This window comes from Drosophila ficusphila, unplaced genomic scaffold, assembly GCF_018152265.1.
Source record: "Drosophila ficusphila isolate 14025-0441.05 unplaced genomic scaffold, ASM1815226v1 contig_412, whole genome shotgun sequence".
Lineage (NCBI taxonomy): Eukaryota > Metazoa > Arthropoda > Insecta > Diptera > Drosophilidae > Drosophila > Drosophila ficusphila.
In genome coordinates, this window is record NW_025064326.1 from 3,112,202 (window position 1) to 3,136,512 (window position 24,311).

Sequence of the window (24,311 nt, forward strand, 5' to 3'; positions counted from 1 at the left end):
TTAAAATTTAGAAAAAGGGTTAATTCAATACCAATAATAACGAATGAATGTTTTCTATTTAAATGTTATATTCCTCTAATATTTTATGATCCTTGTAAAAATTAATCTGAATACTTTATTTTATTTGCTTTTTTTACAGTATTTTGCCATCTACTTATTCTTCAAAGTTGGTAAGTTTTCTTAATGTGTTAATATTTTTTAAGCCACGGTTACTTAAGAATATAGTTTTATGAATATTTCTTATTATGAGTACTTACTGTGCTCGCAGTAGTGGCCGTGTTTGCCCAGCGGACAAAGGCAGAGGTACCCGCTGCCCGGGAACTGTACGCAGGTTCCACCGTACTGGCACGGGTTGTCCTCGCAGACGGAAATCTCGCAGGTGGGTCCCATGTAGCCGGTGGGGCACTTGCACTTCCACTTCTCCGCCTTCTCGCCGTTCTCGTCCAGATCGTTGGTTTCGATTTTAATGCAGGCGGCTCCGTTGCGGCAAGGACTCGACAGACAAGCCAGGGAACCGCATTCCGTAATGCCGAATCCATCCAGGGCATCCCTGCACAGAGAAAAAAGTCACGCAAATTGGTTGAAAAAAAGTAAAATCCGAACAAAGAGTATGCGTTTCTTTAAATACCTTATATTTAAAACTTATAAAATTTAGAGGTTTGAGGGAAATTTATTTTTTATCACAAAAATTTTTATTCGAGATTTAAAAACATTTTTTTTTTTTTGTGCAGAATTAAGATAAAGCGATGAGTTAGGTGTCCCAGCTAATTTCATGAGCTGGGCTAATTCAACATGCCAATACCATGGACGAAGTGTCCTTTTCGCTATCCTTGTGCGCCATTTGACAAACAGCCCACAGCTGTCAGCGCTTTCGACGCGGATGTGTCCGCCCCTTTGTCGCCATCTCGCCCCCTTTCCCCCTTTTCCCCCACTTCTCAGCCCCCTTTGCCCCGCCCCCTCCATTCGGACCATCTGTTTGTGTTCGCGCTTTTATGAACGTTGCACACTGACGTATGGCTTCCGCATTCGCTGACTGGCTGTCCCCATGCCATCAGCTTCGTTCCCCTCCTTTGAGATGGCCTTTTCATCGGGCTGGCTGCATTTCCACTGGCGAACTTCGTAAGAGGCCATAATGTATAAGCTTTTAGCATGGTCATTTCTTTTATGGTCAAGAAGTTTCTTTGACATGAAAACTTTAAGCCTGCAGGCGCAGGGTATTCGTTGTGAACTCCTTACAAAAACAACTTTTTAAAAGGCAAACGATAGGCAATAAACGTATTTCTATAATGATATTAATTAGTGTTAACGGTTGAAATCACAGCACTTTGCTTTTATTTATGCCAATCCCAGTGGATTCATGCGAGCCCATTTAGCACACACGATTTCTGGGTATTAGCTATATGTCGTATATGTCGACAAAACCCCGCCATTTCCATTTTATCTCCGCACGTAAGAAGAGTTAATTTTTTCGTGTACCTGCGAAAAGTTATTTACTCTTGGTGGCCGTATAATCTGGTCTTTACTGCAACTCCTCCAAGGCTTTCGCCACCTGCAACTTTGTGCGGCGGCGTTTTGATGGTTTCTTTTTATTTTATTCCCCGACTTTGGGGTTCCGGAAAATGAGTAAGCGGCATTAACATTTAAGAGGCGCCCCCGGCGGAGGATATTTGCCCACTGCCTCGCCATCGGCCCAAAAGAAGTCGTAACTTTTTGGGAGCTGTTCATTAGCTGTGGTCCAGCGTTCAAAGTGCCAAAGGGCGAAAGGAAGTTGAGTGGGGAAGGAACTTTTGGGGTAGTGGGAAATATAGTTACTTTATCGGCTATCTTCAAATAAAAAAGTTTGAATGCAGTTCGTTTAGGGATCCTACAACAGATCAGACTAATTTTGGCCAAGTAATAACCTATGGGTCATTTATAATTATTATTAGTAAATCTAATACCCTATTTTATGGCTTAAGACTAGGCATTTTAGTGGTTTCTATCCAACTCACCCGAATATCTCGCGAGCCTGTCCATTGATCCGCAGCGTGTGGAGGCAGCCGGTGAAGCCCGTGCCGCTCTGGGCCGGCGGCAGCTCGATAATCAGGCCAATCGGGGCCTGGGGCGCCCCGCCCAGGTGCAGCCAGGTGTTCAGGATGGCGTCGGGGGTGTGGAGGCGCGGGGGCAGGAGCTTCAGCCAGGTGGGCTGATCCCCGGACATGGCCAGAGTGTCGTTCACCAGCAGCGAGGCATTGCAGTGTGTGTAATTCCGGCTGAAGTCCAATCTGCAAAGGGACATTCGAGGCATTCCTTTAGTTCTTTTACCTTTTGAATTCTCCCCTTTTTTTTTTGGTACTATAGTGCATCAAATATTTAATACGCCGCACTTTCTCTTTGGCGCGGGTTGACACTCCCTGCATTCCCGGCTTTTAGGGACGACTTTTAAGAAAAAATTCCGAACATGCCAATGTGTAAAAATATTTATGACACCACAATCCAGTCCCCTACATTGCGAGCCCCCGCATCCAGCGAAAAAAGGGTCCTGCCAGCAATCTGTTATCCTTCCCTTTGCCTGTTGACCTTTCAACGTAGGCATCTTTTGCAGGACACCCGTACTTATTTACAGTGGATTAATGCTTGTGTAAAAGTGATTCAAGGTAAATGCTGGATATGACAAATATTTTAATGGAATCAACATTATTTATTAAAATTTGTAAATTTATAATAATTTTCAACAAATCACCAAGTTATGTTGAGTTGTTGTTCTTCTTTTGAATGCTTAGATCTTTTCTACTTTCATTTTCAAACGAAATAACATTATTATGACACTCCTAATAATTGTTTAACTCAGAGGCGGAACCACTGTATCCTGGCCATATCCTTTTCCACTCCGTCCAACAATTGGCTGTAATGTCAATCGGCTGTCAAATTTTTGTTTCGCCTGCTGCGCGATGGCATGGAATTTTTTACCGGTCCTTTGATGTGACGGAGGAAAAGGCTTCGGTTGAAGTTACTACAGGAATTTCCCCCTTTTCCGAAGGGGCCACCAATTTGTATTGCCCCGCTCGGTCGAATGTCACCTGCTTTTATTTGAATGGCCTTTGTTGTAAGGCTTCATCCGCAGTATTCCTGATTTTATTTGTTGTCGAAAGAATTTTTCCCTTTTTTGGTTTTGGGGCTGGAAGATGGTTTGCCTACGGACGAACTGGGATTCATATCTTCGCGTTTATTGCATTTGAATGTGGATATTTTAATGCCAGAGCCAGTGCAATAAATGCCTGCAGATGTACAAATATTTTATTGTTATTTTATGAAGGCAGGATAAAGCTGTAAAAAAGTTGCCCATATGCTGTCTAGATGGAAAAAGTTTTCTCTGATTGCATTTAGTTTTTACAACATATGCGAACTGCGTTTGACGTACATTTCCATATTGTATAAAATAACTGACAGTATACTTGATAATAGTTTTCAATATTTTTCTTAGAGTTCTAAAAGAATTTAAAGCTCCTCTTTTAAAGACCCAATTTGAAGTTTCTTTATCGAACCAAAACCAAAAATGTGAGCTTCCCTTAAATGGTACTTAAAGTTCAATTAGCCGCACTTGACTGAACGACAAATTAAATTAGCATTGTGTACATTCAAGGGAGCTGATTTTTCTTGGCCGGTGGAAAATCCTTGAATATAATTTATTGACACGGCCAATTGAATGCTATTGAAAAGTTCTTAGCGGCGGAAGCTGCCGAGGAAGGCAAGTCAGCCTAATTAATGAACTTAATTCTCGGATTGTATTAGGGAAATTCGCAATAATTAAAACGAAATTCCCGTCGAAAGCGGAAAGAAATGTGGCCGCAATTAGGCTCGACTAACGGTAATTGTTATTGCTTTCTAATTACACTAATTGTGCGCAACACCAGTTCGATGAAGGTCCTTAAGTAAAATGTCAATTGTGCCGGGCATTAGGCTCATTACAGTCTGCTGTTCGACGAGGCCTACTTGTACGGGTGGGTTTCCCTAAAGGGGCTGGCTGGCAACTATAGTTCATCGAGGGCTCGACATCGTCATCATCGCCATCGAGTGGCCCCCGGGCGAAAAAGTCCTTTTTCCCTCTGCTCGGGCGATTAAGCACGCAAGGCAAATAAAAATAGGCAACGAACATAAATTTGTTGCTCGTAAATCCACTTGCCAGGCCAAAACACAAAAACAAAATCCACAAAGCGAAGGAAGGAAAGTAATATAATATAAGTGCACTGGGAGAAATATTTAACTATTGGTATTTTAAGGAAATATTTAGAGGGCTGAAGATCCGCTAGAAAAATTATTGTCCACAAGATTTAATAATAAATATAAAGTAAATATTTTTTATATCAATATTAATCAAATGTCTAGCCTTTTAGTATGTACATTTTTCTTTCTGTGCACGTATATATAGGACAAGAGTCCTTAACATCGGACATTGGATCGCCCCGAGCTGGGACCAAGTGCTAAAAAGTAAATTTGTGGTCGATTCGATAGTCGTAAAATGTGAACGCCTCCCCCCGCTTTCGCCCGCTTTCACCCGCCTTTCCCCACTTTCGCTTTTTGTTCTCCCTCTGGTAAATTATTTATATGGGCTGCGGTCTCGCTCACTCCTTGTCCCACTTTTTGATATATATTTATTTCCTAATGTCCTGTTTATGCCAACGTTTCGTCTATCCTTGATTCGCCGAGGGAATTCCATTTTCCCAGATTTGACTTTGGCCTTCGTCCAGTTTTACGTGCCTAAAACGATTATTTGGTCATTTTCCATATGCCTTTAACCCATCAATTTGATGGCAATTTTTAAGTAATTGCCGACAGCTGAATTGTAAACAAGCCATTTTCCTGATAGACAATTGAGTGATTGTGGCTTTTGATTTGCGGACAATTCGATGATGGCTTTAAGTGCTGGTCATTTGAATATTGCAGGACTATTTGCAGGCCATTAAGTCAACAGGTTGAAAATGGGCAAAATGGATAAATGAGTAGTTTGTAAATTGTTTTAAATTGCCTTCAAGTACAATGTTTGAAATTAGTCTATAAGTGAAGTAAATGTTTACAGAACTCTTAACTATAACATACAGTTTCTGAAATATTTTTTTATCCTATTAGAAAACTTTTTGCGAATAAAAATTTGTACTCGTTTAGTTACTTTTACATTAAATGTTCCCTTATTTTTAATTCCCCGAATTTGTTCGCCTGTTAACTGCTCCTCTTTTTATGCATCCGATGGAAGCCAAAACCCATTTAAACTTTACTTTCCCATTTCGAATGTAATGCGCTGCGATAGTGAAAATATTTGAATAAGTTTTAAGTCGGTTTGCGGTTTTTTTTTTCATTTTTTTTTGCTTAAATTGGCCAAGTGTTGGCTTTGGCCAGGAAATGTTAGTTAAACGATTAATTACGCACGAGTCCCGCCCGTTGGCGAAAATTCCCGTTGTGAGCAGGGCAAACGCGGTAAATTAAATTTTCAACCAAGGAAAGTTGAGCGAGGGCCAGCCAGAAAAAATCTCCAACTAATTACGCATGGATGGCAGAAGTGGAAGCCCCGCAGGATTTAATGTCCGAGGAAATGGCCGAGCGGAAATGGCAAGTGGATGGTGGATGGTCGAAGCAGAAAGAAGCTAAAAAACTGCAATTTATTCTACACTTGAAGCATTATAATTTGTGACCTCGGCGAAAGACGGTCGCGGGACGGAACGCAATTGGACGCGGACCACGTTTAATGGGCAATGTCCTGGTCGGACCTCCTGCTCCCTGACACTGACCCATATGCTGACCTCCACTTTGCCGCCTGCGCAGCTCGAAAAGTTAATTAACATGCTGGCAGTCGTCGCCGCCCCGCTCAATCATCCGAAAGTTGGGGGCGCGACCCACTCCCACACAGCCACATACCTGCACTTGGAGAAATAAGTGTTGAATAAAAATTCAGATTAAATAAAAATTATATTCTAGATATTCGAGATTTATCTTTCCTTTCAATAGGTTTCTTTGATAGAAATTCGTAATTTTTTTTGCATACAGAGGTTCCCCATTTTCTCTCAGTGTTCCTACACGCGTAATTGCATTCCGCGGCCAACACTTTTCACTTACTCAGCTCGAATGGTGATTTCGTGGCCGGTGTTCACCGGCGTTTCCAGTTCGCTCAGCAGCATCGTCTGCAGTCCGCAGGAGAACTGGAACTGCATGAGCCCCTTCTGGAGGAAGAGCGCCATATAGTGACCCCCCTTGGTGCCCTGGGCCGCCGCCAGCATGATCAGTCCGTTGGTGGCCCGCGTCCGCACCTTCAGCTGGATGTGCATGGGCAGCACTGCGTCCAGGGACTCGTGGCTCCCGATGTCCTTGTAGATGCGGTGCGACACGTACGAGTCGCCCGAGAATGCTGCGTTCCGAATGATGATGGGCAGCTCGCAGAGGGGTCCTTGCCGGTCGAAGCGGCAAACGCACTGAGAGAAAAACATTTAAGAAATATATTAAATTGGAAAACAAATCATTTGTTCACAAGATAGGAACCGTTAATCTTTAAATATTACTATGGGACTAAGTTCGAAAATGTTTTTTTTTATTTATCTTATTAACCTGAAAAAATTATTTATTATAATCCCAAGAAAAAGAACCTATACCTTGGGCATCCGACTATTTCTTTCTCACTTTCAATTCACATATTTTCGAGTAGTTACAAATTATTTACAGCCCGAACTTTGCACCGTAAGTTATAGGAAAGTCGCACAAAAACGCGGAACAAAACTTGAACAATTTTAATTTAATTTGAGCCCCTCCGCTGCAACAGAACAGAGCGACTTCTGGTCGCCTTTCAATAAGAAAAGCACGTTCAAAAAATGCCAATAAATTGAAAAGTAATATGAATTAACTTTTTGGCCCTCCGCGGCGTCGCCTGCATCGCCGACTTCCTTTTCGCCTTGTCCATTGTCCTGGTTTTAATAATTTATGCCGCACCAAGGGACACTTAAAGTGCAAGAAGAAACTGCAACAGGCGAGCCAAGGAAAACAGGAGATGGGAAAAGGGGAAAGCGGAAGAGACAGCGAAACTTTTCCGATTTTTCCGCACCACCCCTCAAATTGAGCAAATTAAGTGCAAGAAAATCAGGGTAACCAGGTGGAGCCGTGCAACAGTCACGTGGGCGAATGCCTTCGGTGTGGGTGGTGAAATGACAACCTCTTAATGGGAAGTACTCCATATGTTGCAAGTTGCCCCGAGAAGTTGGTGGGTGTATCCTAAAAAATATATGTGGGAACAACCTGAGAAGTTGTGCTAACAACTTTGTTTTTCTTTTTCAAAGGAGAGACACGTTATTAAAACCGAGTTATATGTATAATTCCCCACGTTTATATACTTTTATTAAAAATTCAAGTACTTAAGCATTTTCAAATTGTCTTCTTTGGTGTACTTTTAGTATTTGTTTGGCAACATATTTATCCGCTCAGCTTCGAACATTCTACAAAGCGCAGACTTAATTGTAGCATAAATCTTGTAATCTGTAAAGACATTTCAAGCTTTTATAACCCGACACGCGAATGAAAACCCTTTTCGGAGGGCAACCCCCGCTGTTCGGCGGAAATGCCGAACCAGTGTTAAAGGCTTGGGCGCATAATGGCTCAGACCGTATTTGGCCACCCATTCTGCTCCGCTCGGCAACAAATTTCCGCTGTTCTTGTTTTTATTCCCACGCTTTGTTTGCCAGCGAAAAACATTAAAATCGACTCCTGCTGGGGATTCCCATCGCATGTCCTGGGTGCAATTCCGTTTGCGTTTGCAGGTCATGGATCTCGACTCGTATCATTTTTCATAGCATACTTTTCAGCCAACTCAATTTTTGCCTACTTTCGCAAGCGTGCGCGGAACCTTGAAAACAAAAAATATATTGAAAACTTTTCTAGCTGCTGCGCCTTCATAACAATTATTTGAAGTGTTTGCTGGAAGTTTATTCGCGAACTTTGTTTTTGTTTGCTCAACTTCGCTGTAGTGCCGCTCTTGTTAGACAAATGAAGCTGCGTTTTTGTTTGGGAATAAAACAAAACAAAAAAAAAACGAGAAAATGGGGAGCATGTGGGTGGTATTCGGTTTAGTTTAGTTTTTCGCACAATTTTGGCCGACTCTCTCCGCTGTTTTTGCTTGGCCCCACTCGCATATTCCCTGCTAACAGGAAACATTTTAATTAAAGCTTTTGACCTTGCGGCATTTGGCTGGCGCATAATGAATGTGGGCCAAAAACAAAAAAAGGGGGAAGAAAAAAAAATTAAATAACATGTAACAAAAATGAGCCAAGGGAAAACATGTGGCGGATTTAAGATTTTAATATGTGCGGTTGGGCGAGTGAAAACGGAAATGAGTCTGTTTGCACAAGTGCAAATATGTTGAATTTAAGTATATTAAAGCAATTTAAATTGCTTTGATACGGGATATAAAAGTACAAGATAAACGGAGTAATTAATTGTAAGCCAAGCAACATAAATATTTCCTCAAGGGATCGGTTATTAACACCCAAAGTATATACTTTAAAGCACTCAGTTTCGGCAGGATTATTCCACAGGATTTCTACGCTCCTTGGCTAGGCAAATATTTCCATCCCTTTGCCCCATTTTCATTTCATTGCGTTGGCCAGATGGAAATTAATTGTAACCCGCCTTTGGAAATGTCAACAGGCAAATGCCTGGAATGGCCTGAATGACTGAAGTGCACTCCTCAAAGAGGATGACGAAAGGTACGGGGATGGGGAAGGGCAAGAGGAAGGGGAGGGGGAAAAGCCCAGGGAAATAGGAAAAAGAGGCGGCGAGGACGCATTAAGTCAGGGAGACATGTGGCGGTGATGGAGGAGCCTAAAAGGGCTCAACAAAGTTTTCATTAGTGGCATTGGCGGTGGCAAAAGCAACGCAATGCAGACAGTAGACACACTGAGCTTCGGGAAAGTGGATGAGGAGGGGGTGGGGCTGGAAAAGGCGGGGGAAAAGGGGGGGCAGGGTCGCTGCCAGAAGCCAGGCAAACATTTTCCAAAACCAAAAACTCGGCGGGGTAGCACTTGAAATGTGCTTAATGCCACTTTACGAGTGACTTTCGCCGAGTGCGAGTGCCACTTTGCCTGCACTTCTCCCCTCCACGCCCCCACGTTTTCCCCGCCCACTTTTCCGTCCTGCCTCCTCCTGGAATTTCCCACACTAGCCTAACCCATATGACAGCTGACATATGTAAGTGTATGTCTGTCGCTCTGAAAGTCTGTTTTTGTCTCTTTATACAAATGCAAAAGGCGAAATGGAAAGAGATGGAAAGTCAACCTGCACTGAGAAAAATTATTGGTAAATCCTATTTACCTTATTAAGCTTAGCTTATGAAATATATTTTGTAAGTTTTCCTATATTTGCCAAATAAATTGAAATTTGGTTTTACTAACGAGGAAAAGCAAACATTAATATCCTTTTTCTCAGTACACTTAAATGGCGAATCTGAAAATTAACAAAAGCCTCGAGTGTGTGTGAACTGCCGTGAGTGTTTGTGCAGTTAGTTAAATTACTTGGCAACAATAAAGTGGCATCTGCTCAGTGAAATAATTTCCGCCCACACCTTTTCCCCATTTCTCTTAGTTTTCCTCTGCTGCATTAGTGTGAGTGCGCCACATAATAGCAAATTCATCCTGTGGTGTTGTGTCACTCACTCAAGCTCTAAATTTATTATGAAAATTTAATTTTTTTCTGTTTCCTTGTTGGCCACACGCGGTGGCTTTTCATCCCTCTCTGAAAAACTGTCTGTTTTCTTCCGCCTTCTCTGACTTTTCCCCGTTTCTGTGGAGGAGGTTTGTGATTCATAGGTACACTTTGGAGATGTACGTGTGCTGCAGCGAAAGTTGGTAAATAAGTTGCCGGCTAGCTTTGTTAACTCATTAACTGGGTCTGCAGCATAAATTAGTTTCATTAGTGCTGCTAAACTAAGAGTGTCTGGAGTGTTGCTCAAAAGTTATCGCACTGTCCTGTCGCAGGAGAAGTAAAATGGGAAACAATAGTTGGAGAGTCAAGTAAATTATAAGACAAGTCTATTCACTGCTGCAAAAATAAACATTGGCTTACTAAAAATATCTGTTGTTTCCCCTGTAATCAAAAAATATTAATCACATTTTTCATAAAGTGGCTGGTACCTAAACCATCCTTCCCAACTTTGGTTGAAACTTATAAATTAGCCAAACGTTGTCAAACGCTATTGGCCTCACGTTTCGGTCGTAAAAAACTGGAATTGCATGTGGTGCTACTAATTTGGTTAACGGTGGAGCCCATGTTGACACATGAATGGTCATATATATAGTGGCTTGTATGTGGATTTAGTCATCGAGATATTGCTGCACACTCTGACCTTCAGAGCGGAATGAATATTAAATGAGATAAAGCCTGAGGGTGACAATTACATGGTCATTGGTGAGAATTTGTTAACCATGTGGATACATTTTTATGAGCTAATAAATTAGATTGCCTCCAGCTAATATGGAAAAAAATGGCATTATTTAATAATAGGTTGGGCAAAAAATCCTTCAATGAAGCGAATTAAATCCTTTGGCACTCGTTTACACATTTTGTATCATTAATAATAAGCTTTCTATGTCCGTAATCATAAAAGCTCCTCCACCGTTTTCAATTTCCTGCACCAATTTAAAAAAAAAAAAGAAGAGCTGAACTATCAGGCAATCATTTGTGCACAATTTTCCGGTTATTAGTAGACATTGGAAATTAGTTTCGTGCCCCTCTGGAAAATGTTCACATTCGCTTGTTGGATTTAATGGCTTTCAGTTTGCCATCGAGGCCCGAAATTCGATATTCCCTGGCTGGCTCGTTCATATTTTAGGCATTTTGCTACCCTCCTTTTTGGGGGCGAAATTACCACAAGTATTTTCATAAATAGTTGAATAGGCATACTTCGGCAGGCCTGCCATTGTTGGTTGGTTGTTAGTGTAACTAGAGCAACTGGGAAGGCTTTGTGGCTTTGTTTGCGAACATTTTGCCAGCACTTTGCTATTTGCTGTCTGATTTTCTACCTGAAATTTCTACACTTTTTATAATGCCTCTGTTATGTCTAAAGTTCTTAACTATTCATTTACACGAGCAATTGGCATTTCTGAGAACTTGCAATCAGCAGACTGCAAAATTGTTACTCGAAATGAGAGCAGACAGATGGAAGGTGGCTCGTTTGCGAAACTTTTCACCGGAAATGAGCCAGAGAAAATATTTCGAAATGATTTTGATCAACTTAAAAGAAAAGAATAGTTTTCTATATGTAACTATCAATTGAGGTTTTTTGATTATAAGCATACTTCTATGCCAATTAATACGATAATCTTAACAAGTCAAAGTTGAACAAAATTAATATCTTACGAAATAGAACTCCTGAATTTTCAGTAATAAATTCTCGGTAGGCAATTTGCTTCAATGCCTCGGAATAAATTTGCCCCAGGCCAAGCAAGTATTTCGATTATTCCACTGTCCGTTGGCCTAGCAACAATCTGCTAAGCAAATCTGCTTACAGGACCTGCCTTCCCCCTCGTCCTTTCCTCCTTCCCCAGAGCCCATCAAACACGTGATTATTTATGTATGGGGAGGGCACATCTGTGATCCTGTAACTGCATCCCTATCCGAATGTAGGCAGCTGTGAGGTCCTTTCAGGTTGTCAATTTGCAAATTCAGTTGGCACCACTGCATCGCTCATGGGCGTGGCCGTTGAGTAGTTACTGCTAATGTATCCTATTAAAGGGTTTGACTAAAGCCTCTTCGATTGCAAGGACTAAATTGTATATACAGCGGGGCTTAGTTCGACCCTAGCAACGAAATAGCTGTCCCTGTTCTGAATTAACAAGTCAAGAATAGCCTGTGGTTGCCTAGTAATGTGGTATTAATAAACTTCGTGTCAACCTTGAATGGAAATTTCAATATAAATTTCAAATATTTTTATTGATGAAGGGTAAGGACTAGTCCATTTCCGTTTCAAACTCATTTACTTCGCCTATTTACCTATTGCCTTGGCAATTGCAGCTCCGGCTGGCATATTTAATGACTTATTAATGATCGGGCGTTGGAAATTGAAACGGAACCCGGAGGCGCACAACTCAAACACGGCCAATTAGCAGCTCAATTGGGTTGAAAATTGTGAAGTTGACTGCTCACACACATTCTGCTCCGTGGGATGGGATGCCTGCTACCTAGTTTTTGGTTGTTTTGGCATCGAACAAACAACTCGATTTCGTTGAGGTGCCAAAGTGCTGGGGGCCTATCGATTGACCTACTCAGTTGGCCTGCACTTGGGGAAATTGCTTCGTTTTCATAAGTCAAAAAATATTTGTGCTTATTGATTCAAGAAGTTTGAAGTATTTGGTTTTAAAACTCTAGAAATGATTCAATAATGTTGTTTATGTTAAATCTTTTTCTTAATTGGAACTTCCCAGCAATAACTAAACACTTTGTTTATAGGGTTCTTATAATATTTCTTGGTGTTTTCATTCAATTGATTGCTTACCCGCGATCCTTCGGATGTGGTTACGCAGGTGCCGCCGTTGTAGCAGCCCAGCTTGATGCAATCAACGTCGGCCGCCTTCTCCTCGGGAACTCCGGGGGATCCCCTTCCGCCGGAGGAGACCGTGTTGCTGCCCTCCACCTCCTCGCTGCTCTCCGCGACCGTTGGCTTCGTCTGGGAGGCGGTGGGCGGAGCTTCGGGGGTGGTGAACACATTGATGGGCGACGTCGGCGGCGGCAGAGTTTGTGCGGATTGCGTGGAGGGCGGAGTGGGTGGTATTGTGGGTGGTGGCAGGGTAGCGGGAGGGAGGGTAACGGGAGGCAAAGCGGGTGGTAGAGTGGGAGGTAGAGTGGGTGGTAATGTGGGTGGTAGAGTGGGTGGCGGAGTGGGTGCTTCAGTAGCTGGAGGCGCAGGAGGAACAGTGGTTGCCGGAGGAACTGGAGCTGCCGTAACCGGTAGCGCAGGTGGTGCAATGGTAACCACTGGAACCACCGTAGTCTCCGGTGGAGCGTACGGCTCCACGGTGATGGTCAAAACGGGTTCTCCAATCAAGTCCTCCGTTTGCAGGGGTTGTCCCGTGGTCACATCCACCGGCTGAGGAGTGGTGACCCCGTGGTGGTGGTGGTGGTGATGGTGGTGTTCATCTTCCTCTTCGATCGGCTGCAGAGTAGTGCCCTCCGGCTCGTGGTGATGATGGTGGTGGTGGTGGTGGTGCGTAGTCGGCACTCCAGTGGTTGTGATCAGCGGAGGAATCGAGGCATTCGGATCCAGAATGGTGACCACAATGTGGGGCGTGTGTGCTGTGGGCAGCTCCTCGGCCGAAGAATCCTCAGTGGGCAAGGTGGTGGTGGCCTGCACTGGTGGTTGCACCGTGGTGAACCGTCCGGCACTCGTTCGATGCGTGGTGATCAGGACCTCCGCAGGATACTCGGTGAAGAAGGGAGCCGCCGTGGTGGGAACCTCCGTCCAGAGGTGGTGCGTGGTGCCAGTGGTTTCCATCACATCCAGCGGTGGCTCCGTGACGAAAGTGGGTCGTGGCACCGGTCGCATGGTGGTTTCCGGCGGAGGAGTGGGTGGCACGTAGTCAACGGTGATGCTCGCTTCGATGGTGGTTGCCCGCTGCACGAAAACGGGAGCTGGAGTGGTCACCACCGGCTCCACCGACTCCGAACTGCTGCTGCTGGAGGAGGTGAAGTCCACCGAGATGGTGATGATGGGTGTGGCAGTGGGTCGCACTGTGGTGAGCTCCTCGCTTTCGCTTTCACTCCGGCTGCCACTCACCTCGAAGTGCGGCACAGTGGTGTACTCCTCGGAGATGACCACCTCCCCCGAACTCTCCGCCGAGGATGAGGTTTGGGATTTCCCCGGAAGAGGAAGAGGTGGCAGAGTGGTGTAGATGCTGGGCGATTCCTCCGAGGAACTGGAGGATCGGCTGACTGGCGGTCGAGCAGTTGTGCCTGGAACTACTTCCTCCTCAGTTTCGGAATGCGATTCCGAGTCGGGTGGAGGTGGCTGCTTCGGTTCTGGTTCCACTTCCGGCGGTGGTTGTGCTGGCACCACTGTGGTCTGCTCCTCCGAAATGCTGTGGCTCTCGCTCTCCGGCGGTGCCAGGGTCGGCGCCTTTACCTCCACGGAAACTGCCTCCTCGGAGGAGGAGGATGACGAGGAAACGGAGGAGGTGGCCACCTCCGCTGGAGCGGCTGTGACCACCACCACAACCTCCACTTCCTCGGAGGACTTCGGCGGCACCGTCGTCTCCGGCGGAGTGACAGGCCTCACTGTGGGCGGCGCCACCGTGGACGTGGTGGTGGTCCTCCGCGGAGGAGCCTGCGTGGCAGGAGCCGTGTAGTTGCAGTCCAGCGACTCCTCGCCCACCATCAGGCACTCGCAGAGCATGCCGGTGAGCAGCGGGGGGCAGGAGCAGGAGAAGGTGTCCACCCCGTCGATGCAGACGCCTCCGTTCATGCAGCGCGGACCCAGCTGGCACTCGTCGTACTGGAACTCGCACTTCTCGCCGTGGTAATCGGGCACGCAGTAGCACGTGGGCACCCCCTCCTCCATCAGGCAGAGGGCATTGTTCTGGCAGGGGTTGTCCGCGCAGATCAGGATCTCCTCCTCGCAGTTGATGCCCGTGTAGCCCATGGGGCAGGCGCAGGCGTATGACGCCAGCTTGTCCACGCAGACGCCTCCGTTCTGGCAGGGGGACGAGTCGCACTCGTTGATCTCCTCCTGGCAGATCCGGCCGTGCCAGCCCGCCGGACAGTCGCAGGTGAACTCCAGGCCCGGACCCTCGATGCACTCCCCGCCGTGCTGGCAACGGGCGCCAGTTCCTGTTTGAAAGTTGGGGGAAATTATAAACTTGGCCATTTGCCCAAACAGTAAACAAAGTTTATCGAGCTATTCTTCCCCTGTTTTCAAGTTAGGATGCTATTTCAAATTCTTAAGCAGTAGCAGCAATAAACAAAGTTGTTATTTTTCAAAATAGTTCTTAAAAGCAATTCTTCCTTTATCATCATGAACATATCATTAGAATTAAAGGCTTTAATTTGAAATGTATTTAAATGAAAATGTATGATAAATAGTATTTCTTTAATAGTTTCAACTATCGTATCATGTTTCTAACATTCCATTTAATTTATATTTAATTTGCCAAACGAATTCCTACTTCCGACCATTCTCCTTATGGCTTTTGGCCATTCATCATCCCAGTCGGACTCACCTGTCTCGCAGACAGCCACATCCAGTTCGCAGTGGGATCCGAGGTAGCCGGGCTGGCAGGTGCAGATGTAGCCATTGGTCCTGTCCCGACAGAGTCCGCCGTTCTGGCAAGGATTCGACATGCACTCGTCCACATTCTCCTCGCAGTTGGAACCTGAAACGCAGATGAATGGAAACATATAAACACAAGCAATCCACTCGTTTGGTGACCCCAAAGAGCCATCCATTGTTAGTTTTATTTTGTCCATACAAATATTTATACGAGTTTGTACAGGTCAAAGTTGTTGGCGAACTATTTTGTGCGGATAGATTAAATTTATCTATGCTGGATATTGATATTGTTTTGAGGTTTAATTATTTTTGCCAACCGCAATTAGCTTTTTAATTATTTTCCCAAAGAATAATTGTTATAGCTTTGTGGTTTCAGCTTATGAACCTTTAGTACAATTTTTTCTGTGGACTCTTTGAAGGGGAGAAACTGTTAGAAAAGTCGGCAGGCCATTTTAATTAATAACTGAAGGAGAATCGAAATTCAATTTCATTTGCCCTTCAGTAAATTCCTTTACAGCCCTTAAATAACCTTTTCATTCATTGGATTCAGTTTCGCTTTGCTTTGCTTTGCGTTTGAAACAAGTGCGCACAGTTGAAGTGCAATCGAATGACCTTTCATTATATTTGCTAGTGCAAACCTCTCCTTTTCCGCATCGATCCTAGTCCTTTCAAAGTATTTCTCTACTTTTTATTGCCGAAAAAGTAAGAAAGTGGAAAGTTTCGGATACAAGCGCATCAATGGCAATCAAAACAAACCCTACAAGTGCTGATTTGGTTGCAAGCAATATAAACAATTCAAAGGGATATTTACACGCACACGTACGCTGTATTCCTTTCCTTTGCCCGGAATATAAAGCACACATGCCAAAATTTGTAGCTGTCCTTCAAACTCTCGTATGAAGTGGAAATAGAAATGGGTGAAAACTAGTGGAAAATGGAAAAACTACTAACGAATACTCTACAGAATTATTTCACTTTGAAACTTATTTATATTCCATGAAGTTATAATACCTAATTTAAACAACAAGTTAGTTCAAATAATAAATATTTAGTTAAAATTCTAGTTTTATAAGCTGGCAGGTTAATGAGTTGCTGAAACTAAGCTTTGTTTAAACAAATTTTAATGTGCTCCAAATCTCTACTCGAAAGTCATGTGGAATTTTAGGCAAATATGGTGAGATTAATTAAGTGAGTAGAACTTAAAAATATTTTTGAATAAATCACTATTGCGATGGCGAACGCTTATTCCCAGAGAACCCAGCAAAATACTCAGTTTTCCGGATAGAGCAAGCTGCACTGCTGGGGGTATCCAGTTTGACAGCGAACAATGGCAACAAATGCTTGGAAATACTTTTCAATTTTCTGCTCAACAACTTGCAGCGACGTTGACTTGGTCTCAGTGTTTTGCCAAAAGGCAGTGACTGTCAGGCAGACAGACAATCCTCGCCCCGGGGGAAAATGAGGGAAAAGCATCGGGAAGGGGGGAGAGGGGGAATCCCATTCCCCTATTCCTTTCCGGCTCAGCCTTTGCCAGTGCAACGCTGCGTATGAGTGATATTTTCGGGTGTGTGCGAGCGCTCGCTTTGCACAATTTATTGCCAGCGGAATATTTTGTATGGCTGAAGTTTGAGAATTTATTTGCCCGGCATAGAAACGCCTTTGGAGTTTGGGCCTGCCTTTGTTTTCGTTTCGCTGCCACCTTCTTGCCAAACTCTTTTTGGCAACAAGTTGGCGAGAAATATGCTTAAAGTTTTTTCCGCCTCCGCTCCACAAAAGTTTCCTTGCCTATCTTGTCTGGTCTGAGGAAAAGTTCCTTTCCTTCTTTCTTAGAAAAAAGCACTTCAAAGTGTCGAAACAAAAGTGTCAAAAAAGTCGGCGCAGAAAATCCCCAGCACTTTTGCGAAATTAATGCGCTATAAAACAAAGGATCCGTGCAAGAAATCTTCTTAATTTAAGGCACAAAATTGCATTCAAGTGGACTGCAATCGAGGGGGCGTTTTCTCGGCGCTCGCAACAATTTATCACTTGAACTCATAAATTATACAAAATACATTCACCGATGGGCACAAAAACAGCAAAAAAAGAAAAGGGGTTAAGATAGAAAGGGAGCTCCAGAGCGGTCATAAAAGATAAATGTGCGTGTCTGGTCCTTCTGTCTGGTTTATAATGCAACAATAATGTAAGTCTATGCAAATGATGGGGCAACACTGGGCAGTGGGGATCTGGGAACATATATTAAATTTGCATAAGCACTAAATCAACACGAAAAGGGGAGCCGAAAGCGAAGAAGGCAACTCAAAATCCTGGCGAGCAGCAGCACAGGATGTCAGTCGATGTCATTTGTTTGCCTTATGACGGGTGAATACATATGTACTCATACTCATATGTGTTTGGGAAGCTCATAGTCGTGTATCTGTATCTTTTGTGTGCTTCGGAATGGATTTGAGCTGAGCTCCTGCAATCTCTACCTGCAAATATACTCGTTCGTATGCATACTTCGATCAAACTATTCGTTCGTTGTTTGTGCTTGGCTCCTGAGCTCAACTTTGTGATGCATACTTCCAGGCTTCTTGCCATGCGATTGCATTTGCATGAGATGCTCACTTTCGACTTAATTTCAATTAATTTATTAATGCCGCACACTTCTGGGAATGGAATTGAGAGTTGAGGAGGGATGGCTGTACATTTCAGAAAGCTCATTATGCAGGTCTTGCTAATGCATAACAAACAAGCAAAAGTTGTGAATTTCTACCTGTATAAGAACTTTAATATTTCCTTAATAAATTGTTTAATAACGTGCACTTGCAATTATCAAACTCTTATCGCTTCTCAGTATCGCTTCTTGGGTGAATTATTTGCGTGCTCTCTGGGCCACATAAAAAAGTATTTTAATTTATCGCCCGCCCATTCTTCGATTGAGTAATGGATTTTCCAGCCGGGCGGCACTTTCTCGTATTTCACTTCCATGGCGGAGCAACAGCTCCATTTCCCCATTCTGACCATAAAGTGCCATCAAGTCGCTGCACATTTCAATTTGTTTATGGCCATCGCAGCGAGGCTATCGCATTTGCTTTATGATTTTGATGGTGCAGAGGCACGGATGCCTTAAATGCTACAGATATTTCAATTTTCTTTATGTGCGGTGTAAAATTAAATCACTTGCTCAAGGAATGCAAATTCGGCTTAAGGTCTTTAACCTTTGATTGAGTTTATGGCTTTCAATTGTTTTAAGTGCTATAAATTTGATATGCTTTTGCCCAAATCCCTTGGAATACAAGTGTACTTTAAGTATCACCGAAATGGTCAACTATTCCTCTCCAACTCTCCGCTTTTTTTCCGATTTGTGTGCTCCACATAAAATGTCACATTACGCTCCAATTCATGCACAAATACAGGAAGTGGTCAAGCACACAGGGAGCACAGAGAATACGAAGCAGGAAACCCCATTCCCCTCATGCAGAGCTCTTAGCCCGAATTCAGAACTGAAGACCAAAGGCACCAACTATAGACGCCCATTTTCCCACATCGTCTGGGTTTACCTTTCCTCAATCCATTCACTATGATTTCTGACTTTTCTTGTCCATTGTTTTGGCTCCGTTTGTGGTTTCGTTGGGCCTCGGCAATACTTTTTCTTGGGGCCACCGGGCTATGTGTGAAGTCGTTAAAGTGAAAATCGATTTTCATTTTATTTCACCATGTGCGTGGTCAAGGGGAAAGAGGGCGTGGCGGGTGGGGGAAAAGGGGTGGCGGCATCGGTCATTTTTGTGGGCACGAAAAATGCTTCACTCACTGCCGCAATCTACGAGCCATGTTTTATGAATGAATTTTTTCGAATCGGACGCACAATTTTCCCCTCTCTCTTTTTTCCTGCCCTGTTTAATGGACGGGCTTTGGTTGTCCGGGTTTCCTCGCTTTTCATTGGGGAATTTGAAAATGAAAAAAGAGGCGTACGGTTCTGACATTCTTCATGTCGATCGTTCGAATATTCGAAACGAAAAAGATAGGAAAATAAACCATTAATCAAAATTTAAGTGCTGGTAAAATATTGATAAAGTTTCGGTCGGCAAAACATTTGAGATTGATAAATGTTGCAAATGTGTTTGTGAATTAAAGAGTTTTTTTTTAATTTGTATTCGATTTTTTCATAGTTTTATGTTTTTGCTTAAACGTGGCAATCGTTTTAATTGATTATTCGTTCTCGGAATGTTCTTAATTTTAAAGATTTGCTTCGTTAAAATGATTATTCTGTTTTCTGGGAACTCTCAATTGTTCTCTTCTTTCTTTCATTTCGACTTCTAACGCTTCCCATTTTGCTTTATTGAAACTTTTTGCTTGTCATGCTGCCTCTTCATCGTTTTCCCTTTACATATTTTCTTTTTTTTTGTTATTATTTGCTGCTGGCAGCGAACTGTAAACATTTGTGCAACAAGGTACGAACATTTGTTTTGGCTTCGAGTCACAATAAACATGGCCATTTTCCGCTCCCCTCTGTGGAGTCCTTGGGGCAGATCGTCCTTTTCATGCCCGCACCAGTCGATGCACAAATTGAAATTTGAATTTTATCTGCACACATTTTGTGCTTCTTATTTGCTTGTTACCTTTTCCAAGGAAATTGACAAAAGGAAGGGGCAAGGGCGTGTGTGCACTCCAAATCTGGCAGCGCTTCCAAAGGTGCACGAGTTGAAAATATTGCACATTTCGTTTGCATTTTATGCTCCCATATTCAGATACTTTGCTCCAGCTTCCTCTGAAATCTCTGAACGAATGCATAAATGAACGGCTGAGTGCACAACTGCAAGTGCAGTTGCCAGTCGTGAAAGAGATCAGGATTCGGTTTAAGTCATAATTAAGACATAATTAAGAAATGGTAACAAAGAATGAAAAGCAGGATTTGGGGGTTCTTTCCAAGCATTAGAAGTCAAAAAATGTGTTTCCTCTAGAGCATTCGACTGGTATTTAAATCCAAGAACTCACTTGCGAAAATTAATTAGAGATGATTACTAACTAATTCCTTTCCCTGTCGTTGCAAGTGAGTTAATTTCCCAAAACTAAAAGCCTTCTAATATATTGGTTTATTCATTTGAAATTCTTCAATTACCCTTGGCTAAGAATAGTATTTAGCTTGTTAGGATTTGAGCCACGTCCCTCCCGCAATTTGTATGCCAAACTAATCCCAGTCAGAGCAATCTATTATCATTGGATTGGGGGTTGGATGGGGGATTGAATTGGGGGGTTGGATGGGGGTTTGGATTTTAGGGGGTTTAAGGGTTTCGGCCAGCTTCCTTCGAATCCATTGCCGTAAATCGCAGTTTGCGACCTGCGACAGTGAGCAATGAAATGCACTTTGGTTCGTCTCCTGCCACCGATTTCCACTGCGATTGCTGGCATTCTGGGGCACGCCTCCCGATTCGGAATGCGACGGGGAAACTAATCACGGGATCCATTCACTCAACCAGCCCCTGTCGAAAACCCGAGCAATTCATGTCACTCGCAATCTAGCAATTCCAATTCGCATATCTACACGCTGAAAATTCGTTTTCAAACTTACAAACAAATTTTTTTTCAAGTTCGTAAAGTGTGTTTTAAGCTTTTTAGAAAGATTTGTTAAGTTAAGGGTTGGTTTTTGGTTTAGGAAAAATTAACTATTTACTGTTAGTGTTCTTATTTCAATATTATTTCTTGTAGTGTACTCTTAAAGTGAAGTGGTTGGCCTGCACTTGACTGTCTTGTGGTGCGCATTGTTGCTCATCCAATTGCTCAGTTTCCATTTGATTTTTTTCCTCGCAGACGGGAATCCTTGACAATGGGAAGCCAGAAAGTGGGAGAGTGTAGCTCATTTTCACGGGAAAAGTTGTTCTTACACCCACAGAACGATGTACGTGTATTAGCGCGTTTAATTAATTGCATTTTGTACAGCTTTTACCGGCTCTGATTTTCCGTTTTCCTTTCTAAGCGATTTTCCCGAGAATTTGTTCATTGCTAGGAAACGTTGGGAGGCAACAATTTCTTTTTCTATCGATCGCCTTGGCCACGTTGCGTAAAATTAGAAAGTATTGTGTTTGAAAGTTCAATGGGCAGAATTTATGAACGAGAAAATCACATTTTCTTATTCCAGGAAAAGGGCGGCGGAATGGGAAAAGAACGTGTTTGATATGTGGCTGCCTCTTCATCAATTAACTAATGAACTTCTGAGACTTTGGTCATTAAAAGTCGATCAATTAAAAAAATAATAATCTGCAAAATAATAAGCTTGGCTTCAACGCCAAGAAAAGATTTTGTTTCCCCAAATGTTTCAATTATTTCAAATAATAGGATTTGGAGCATAAATGCTTTGAAAGCGCCTAATTGATGCATTTCCTCGATTGATATTCAAACCAATTAAGCCTTTTTGCCACAAAACTATTTAATCGCATCTGCTGTGTGGGTAAATAAAAATCTTAATCGTATTCGATTACACGAATAATCCCAGGACCCGTGACAAAGCAAACAAAAATTCCCCGCCCACCGCACATGTGAAAAGTTCATCAAACTCTCGACCCGACATTATAAAATCAATAAGGCCATGAATATTTTAGGCTGCTGTCGCAAAATAACAACAGAAATGAAAAGCGAATTGCAGTCCCAAAGGACCATTGATTAGTCGCCTCGGCGAAATGAGAAACAATTTGGTTTGGACTCTATTTATAAACACGAAAATATATTGCTGCGTGTTTTCCGCCGGGTAATTGAAATGAAATATGCATGTGAATCGCTGAGTCATGTGATTGAAAATCGGTTGAATAAAGCGAATCAACGGAATAAATCGGTCTGCCAGAAATTAAAGCCTGTGACTCTGATTAAAGGGTGTGCCAGAATCGGAATCGGAATCAGAATCGGAATATCGCGGCAAGGAATCGGGCCAAATTAAGCCATGAATCGATGAATGAGCCGGCGACTGAGCAACCAGATGCTTGATTGAATGTATCTCCCCGACTACGTGGAAATTCATGCAGATTGCCAGCGAGCGCGAAAGTAGAGCGGCCAGGTAGCAGGTAACAGGTGCAAATTTATGCACACACACGCAGCAGCCGCTCAAAACCCGCTGATGAAGCCGTCCTAAAAAAGAGCCTGGTGCCCAGGAAAATTACGATAAAATATCAAGTGAGCGAGTGGAAAAAACAGAGCGAAAACTGTTCAGCGAGCGGAGGGGAAAGTCTCGGTCTCCTCGCAAGCTGCATTGCTGCAATTTGAATGCGTTTTCATATGCATACTCTAATGAGTTGGGTAACCATGGTGAAGTTTATAACCCTTTGCACATTAACCTTGGATATTCGTTATATAGTAGTATGTAATTAAAAACGCACTTATGTTGTTAAACGAGCCGACTGGCTTTACTGTTTAGCATTTGAATTTTATAGCCAAAGAATATTTTTAAAGAGTTTTAAATCTGCTTGAATATCGTATAAATTTTATTAGCAGATATGTTAAATCTGTTGAGTTCAAAAATTAATACATATTTTTTTAATGAAATCTTTATTTATGGCTTACTGTTATTATTAATAATTATATTTCAACACCCAAGTAACTATTTTTAGAGCATTCTCGCCTTCGTTTTGAGCACATTTGAATGCCATCCTTTATTATTTTTCATTGTTGATTTGCTGCATTTGCATGAATGTGAAATGCGAAATTTCAATGGTGAATAGGCTCAGGAAGACCTTCCTCCATCCTGCGGACTCCGCCCTCCCACTCTCCCTCCCCCTTCGCCCTTCTCCTCTTCATTGTTTTCGCGTTGCAATGGAGCCCAGCGCTTTTCCCCATTCCCATTTCCCTACACTTTTCACCCGCAAGCTGCAATGATTGCATAAAGGCAAGGAGCCAAGGAGCAAAAGGACAAAGGCATGCCCACGCTTTGTTTTTCGATTGCAATTGTGTGGGTGTGGTTGTGCGTGCCAGCGTATTTGTGTGTGTGTGTGTGTGTCAGGAGAGCAAGGTTAAGCTGTTGGCGATTGCAGTTTACAGAGAGGATTGCAGGCTCTTTTGGAGATGTCTGTGTAATTGTTAATGTCGTTATGCCAAGGATGATCTTGAATGTCCAATTGAGTAAAGAATTTAGCCAACATAAGCTATTATCATAACTTTTACTTAGTTCATTTGATCAATATATATTTTCTTTCCTTAATTTTAGCTCTTGCGGCATTTATCCTGACTTAACGAGGTCAGTCCAACACAAAGAGCCAACAGATAAAGGACAACCAGAAGTGAAAACTCTATCAAAGAAACCATTTTAGTCATACGAACCGCTTTATCCATTAAATCAGAGCAGTAAGCACAAAGAGTTGGTAAGTGGAACAGCCGAAATAACAATCTACATTGCACCACATCCGCTATATATAGCAGTATATCCCGCAACCACTTCAAAGGGGCATAAACATAAACGCTGAGGCCAAACAGCCAAAAACAAAAATGGGAAAAAGGCCGCGGAAATATGCGCAATGCAAAGGAAGCTCATAAAATTAATTAGAACGCTGCTGTCCCGTCCGACATTATCTCGGGGAGCCTTTCATTTGCATTTGCAGATTCTTTTGAAGGAGTGGCGGGGGGTGGGGTGTGGGGGGTGAGGAGGTGACCAAGGTGAAAGCTTTCCAAAACTCAATGAGCGGTTAAATAATGCCCCGAGGCGTCTGCCCATTTTCCCGCATTTCCATCAACTCATTCAGCGCTCTCTTTGCATCCGTTACTTTCGCTTTGTTTCGCCTTAGACTCCCATTCATGGACTGCATTTCGTTTCGAAATTTTCCTGGATTTTCCTGCATTTTAACATACTTTTTTGGGTCGTTTCCCCGACATTTCGCCCACTTTTGGCAAAAAATCTATTTATTATATATGAGTTTGCATATAGAATATACTTTTTTTGGCGGCTGCCTTAGCAAAGAGCATATTTCGCTTTCCTTTTTTGTGCGATGAATTTGTTATGCAATTTTTTTTGCTTTATTTACATTTGGGCTTGTCTTTTTTGTTCCGAGCCTGAGAGCAATTTGCAATGAAATCGCTTAGTTTCCTCCGG

General features: G+C 43.0%; 2 protein-coding genes across 3 annotated transcripts in view; one reads left to right on the forward strand and one right to left on the reverse strand.

Moving 5' to 3' along the window:
• LOC108092448 (protein eyes shut) overlaps positions 1–24,311 on the reverse strand; it is a 49,607-nt gene that overhangs the window by 6,359 nt on the left and 18,937 nt on the right. The window contains exons 4-8 of the mRNA XM_017192033.2: positions 15,216–15,368; positions 12,500–14,826; positions 6,088–6,440; positions 1,992–2,264; positions 258–550 (exon numbers count right to left, since the gene is read on the reverse strand). Coding sequence (XP_017047522.1) covers positions 258–550; positions 1,992–2,264; positions 6,088–6,440; positions 12,500–14,826; positions 15,216–15,368 — 3,399 coding nt within the window. The remainder of the gene's footprint in view (positions 1–257; positions 551–1,991; positions 2,265–6,087; positions 6,441–12,499; positions 14,827–15,215; positions 15,369–24,311) is intronic.
• Positions 1–24,311, forward strand: part of LOC108092449 (MKRN2 opposite strand protein) — a 51,074-nt gene that overhangs the window by 4,850 nt on the left and 21,913 nt on the right. For both annotated transcript variants that reach the window (XM_017192035.2, XM_017192034.2), the window contains exons 2-3: positions 140–170; positions 23,433–23,586. The gene's annotated coding sequence lies outside the window, so the exon portion shown is untranslated. The remainder of the gene's footprint in view (positions 1–139; positions 171–23,432; positions 23,587–24,311) is intronic.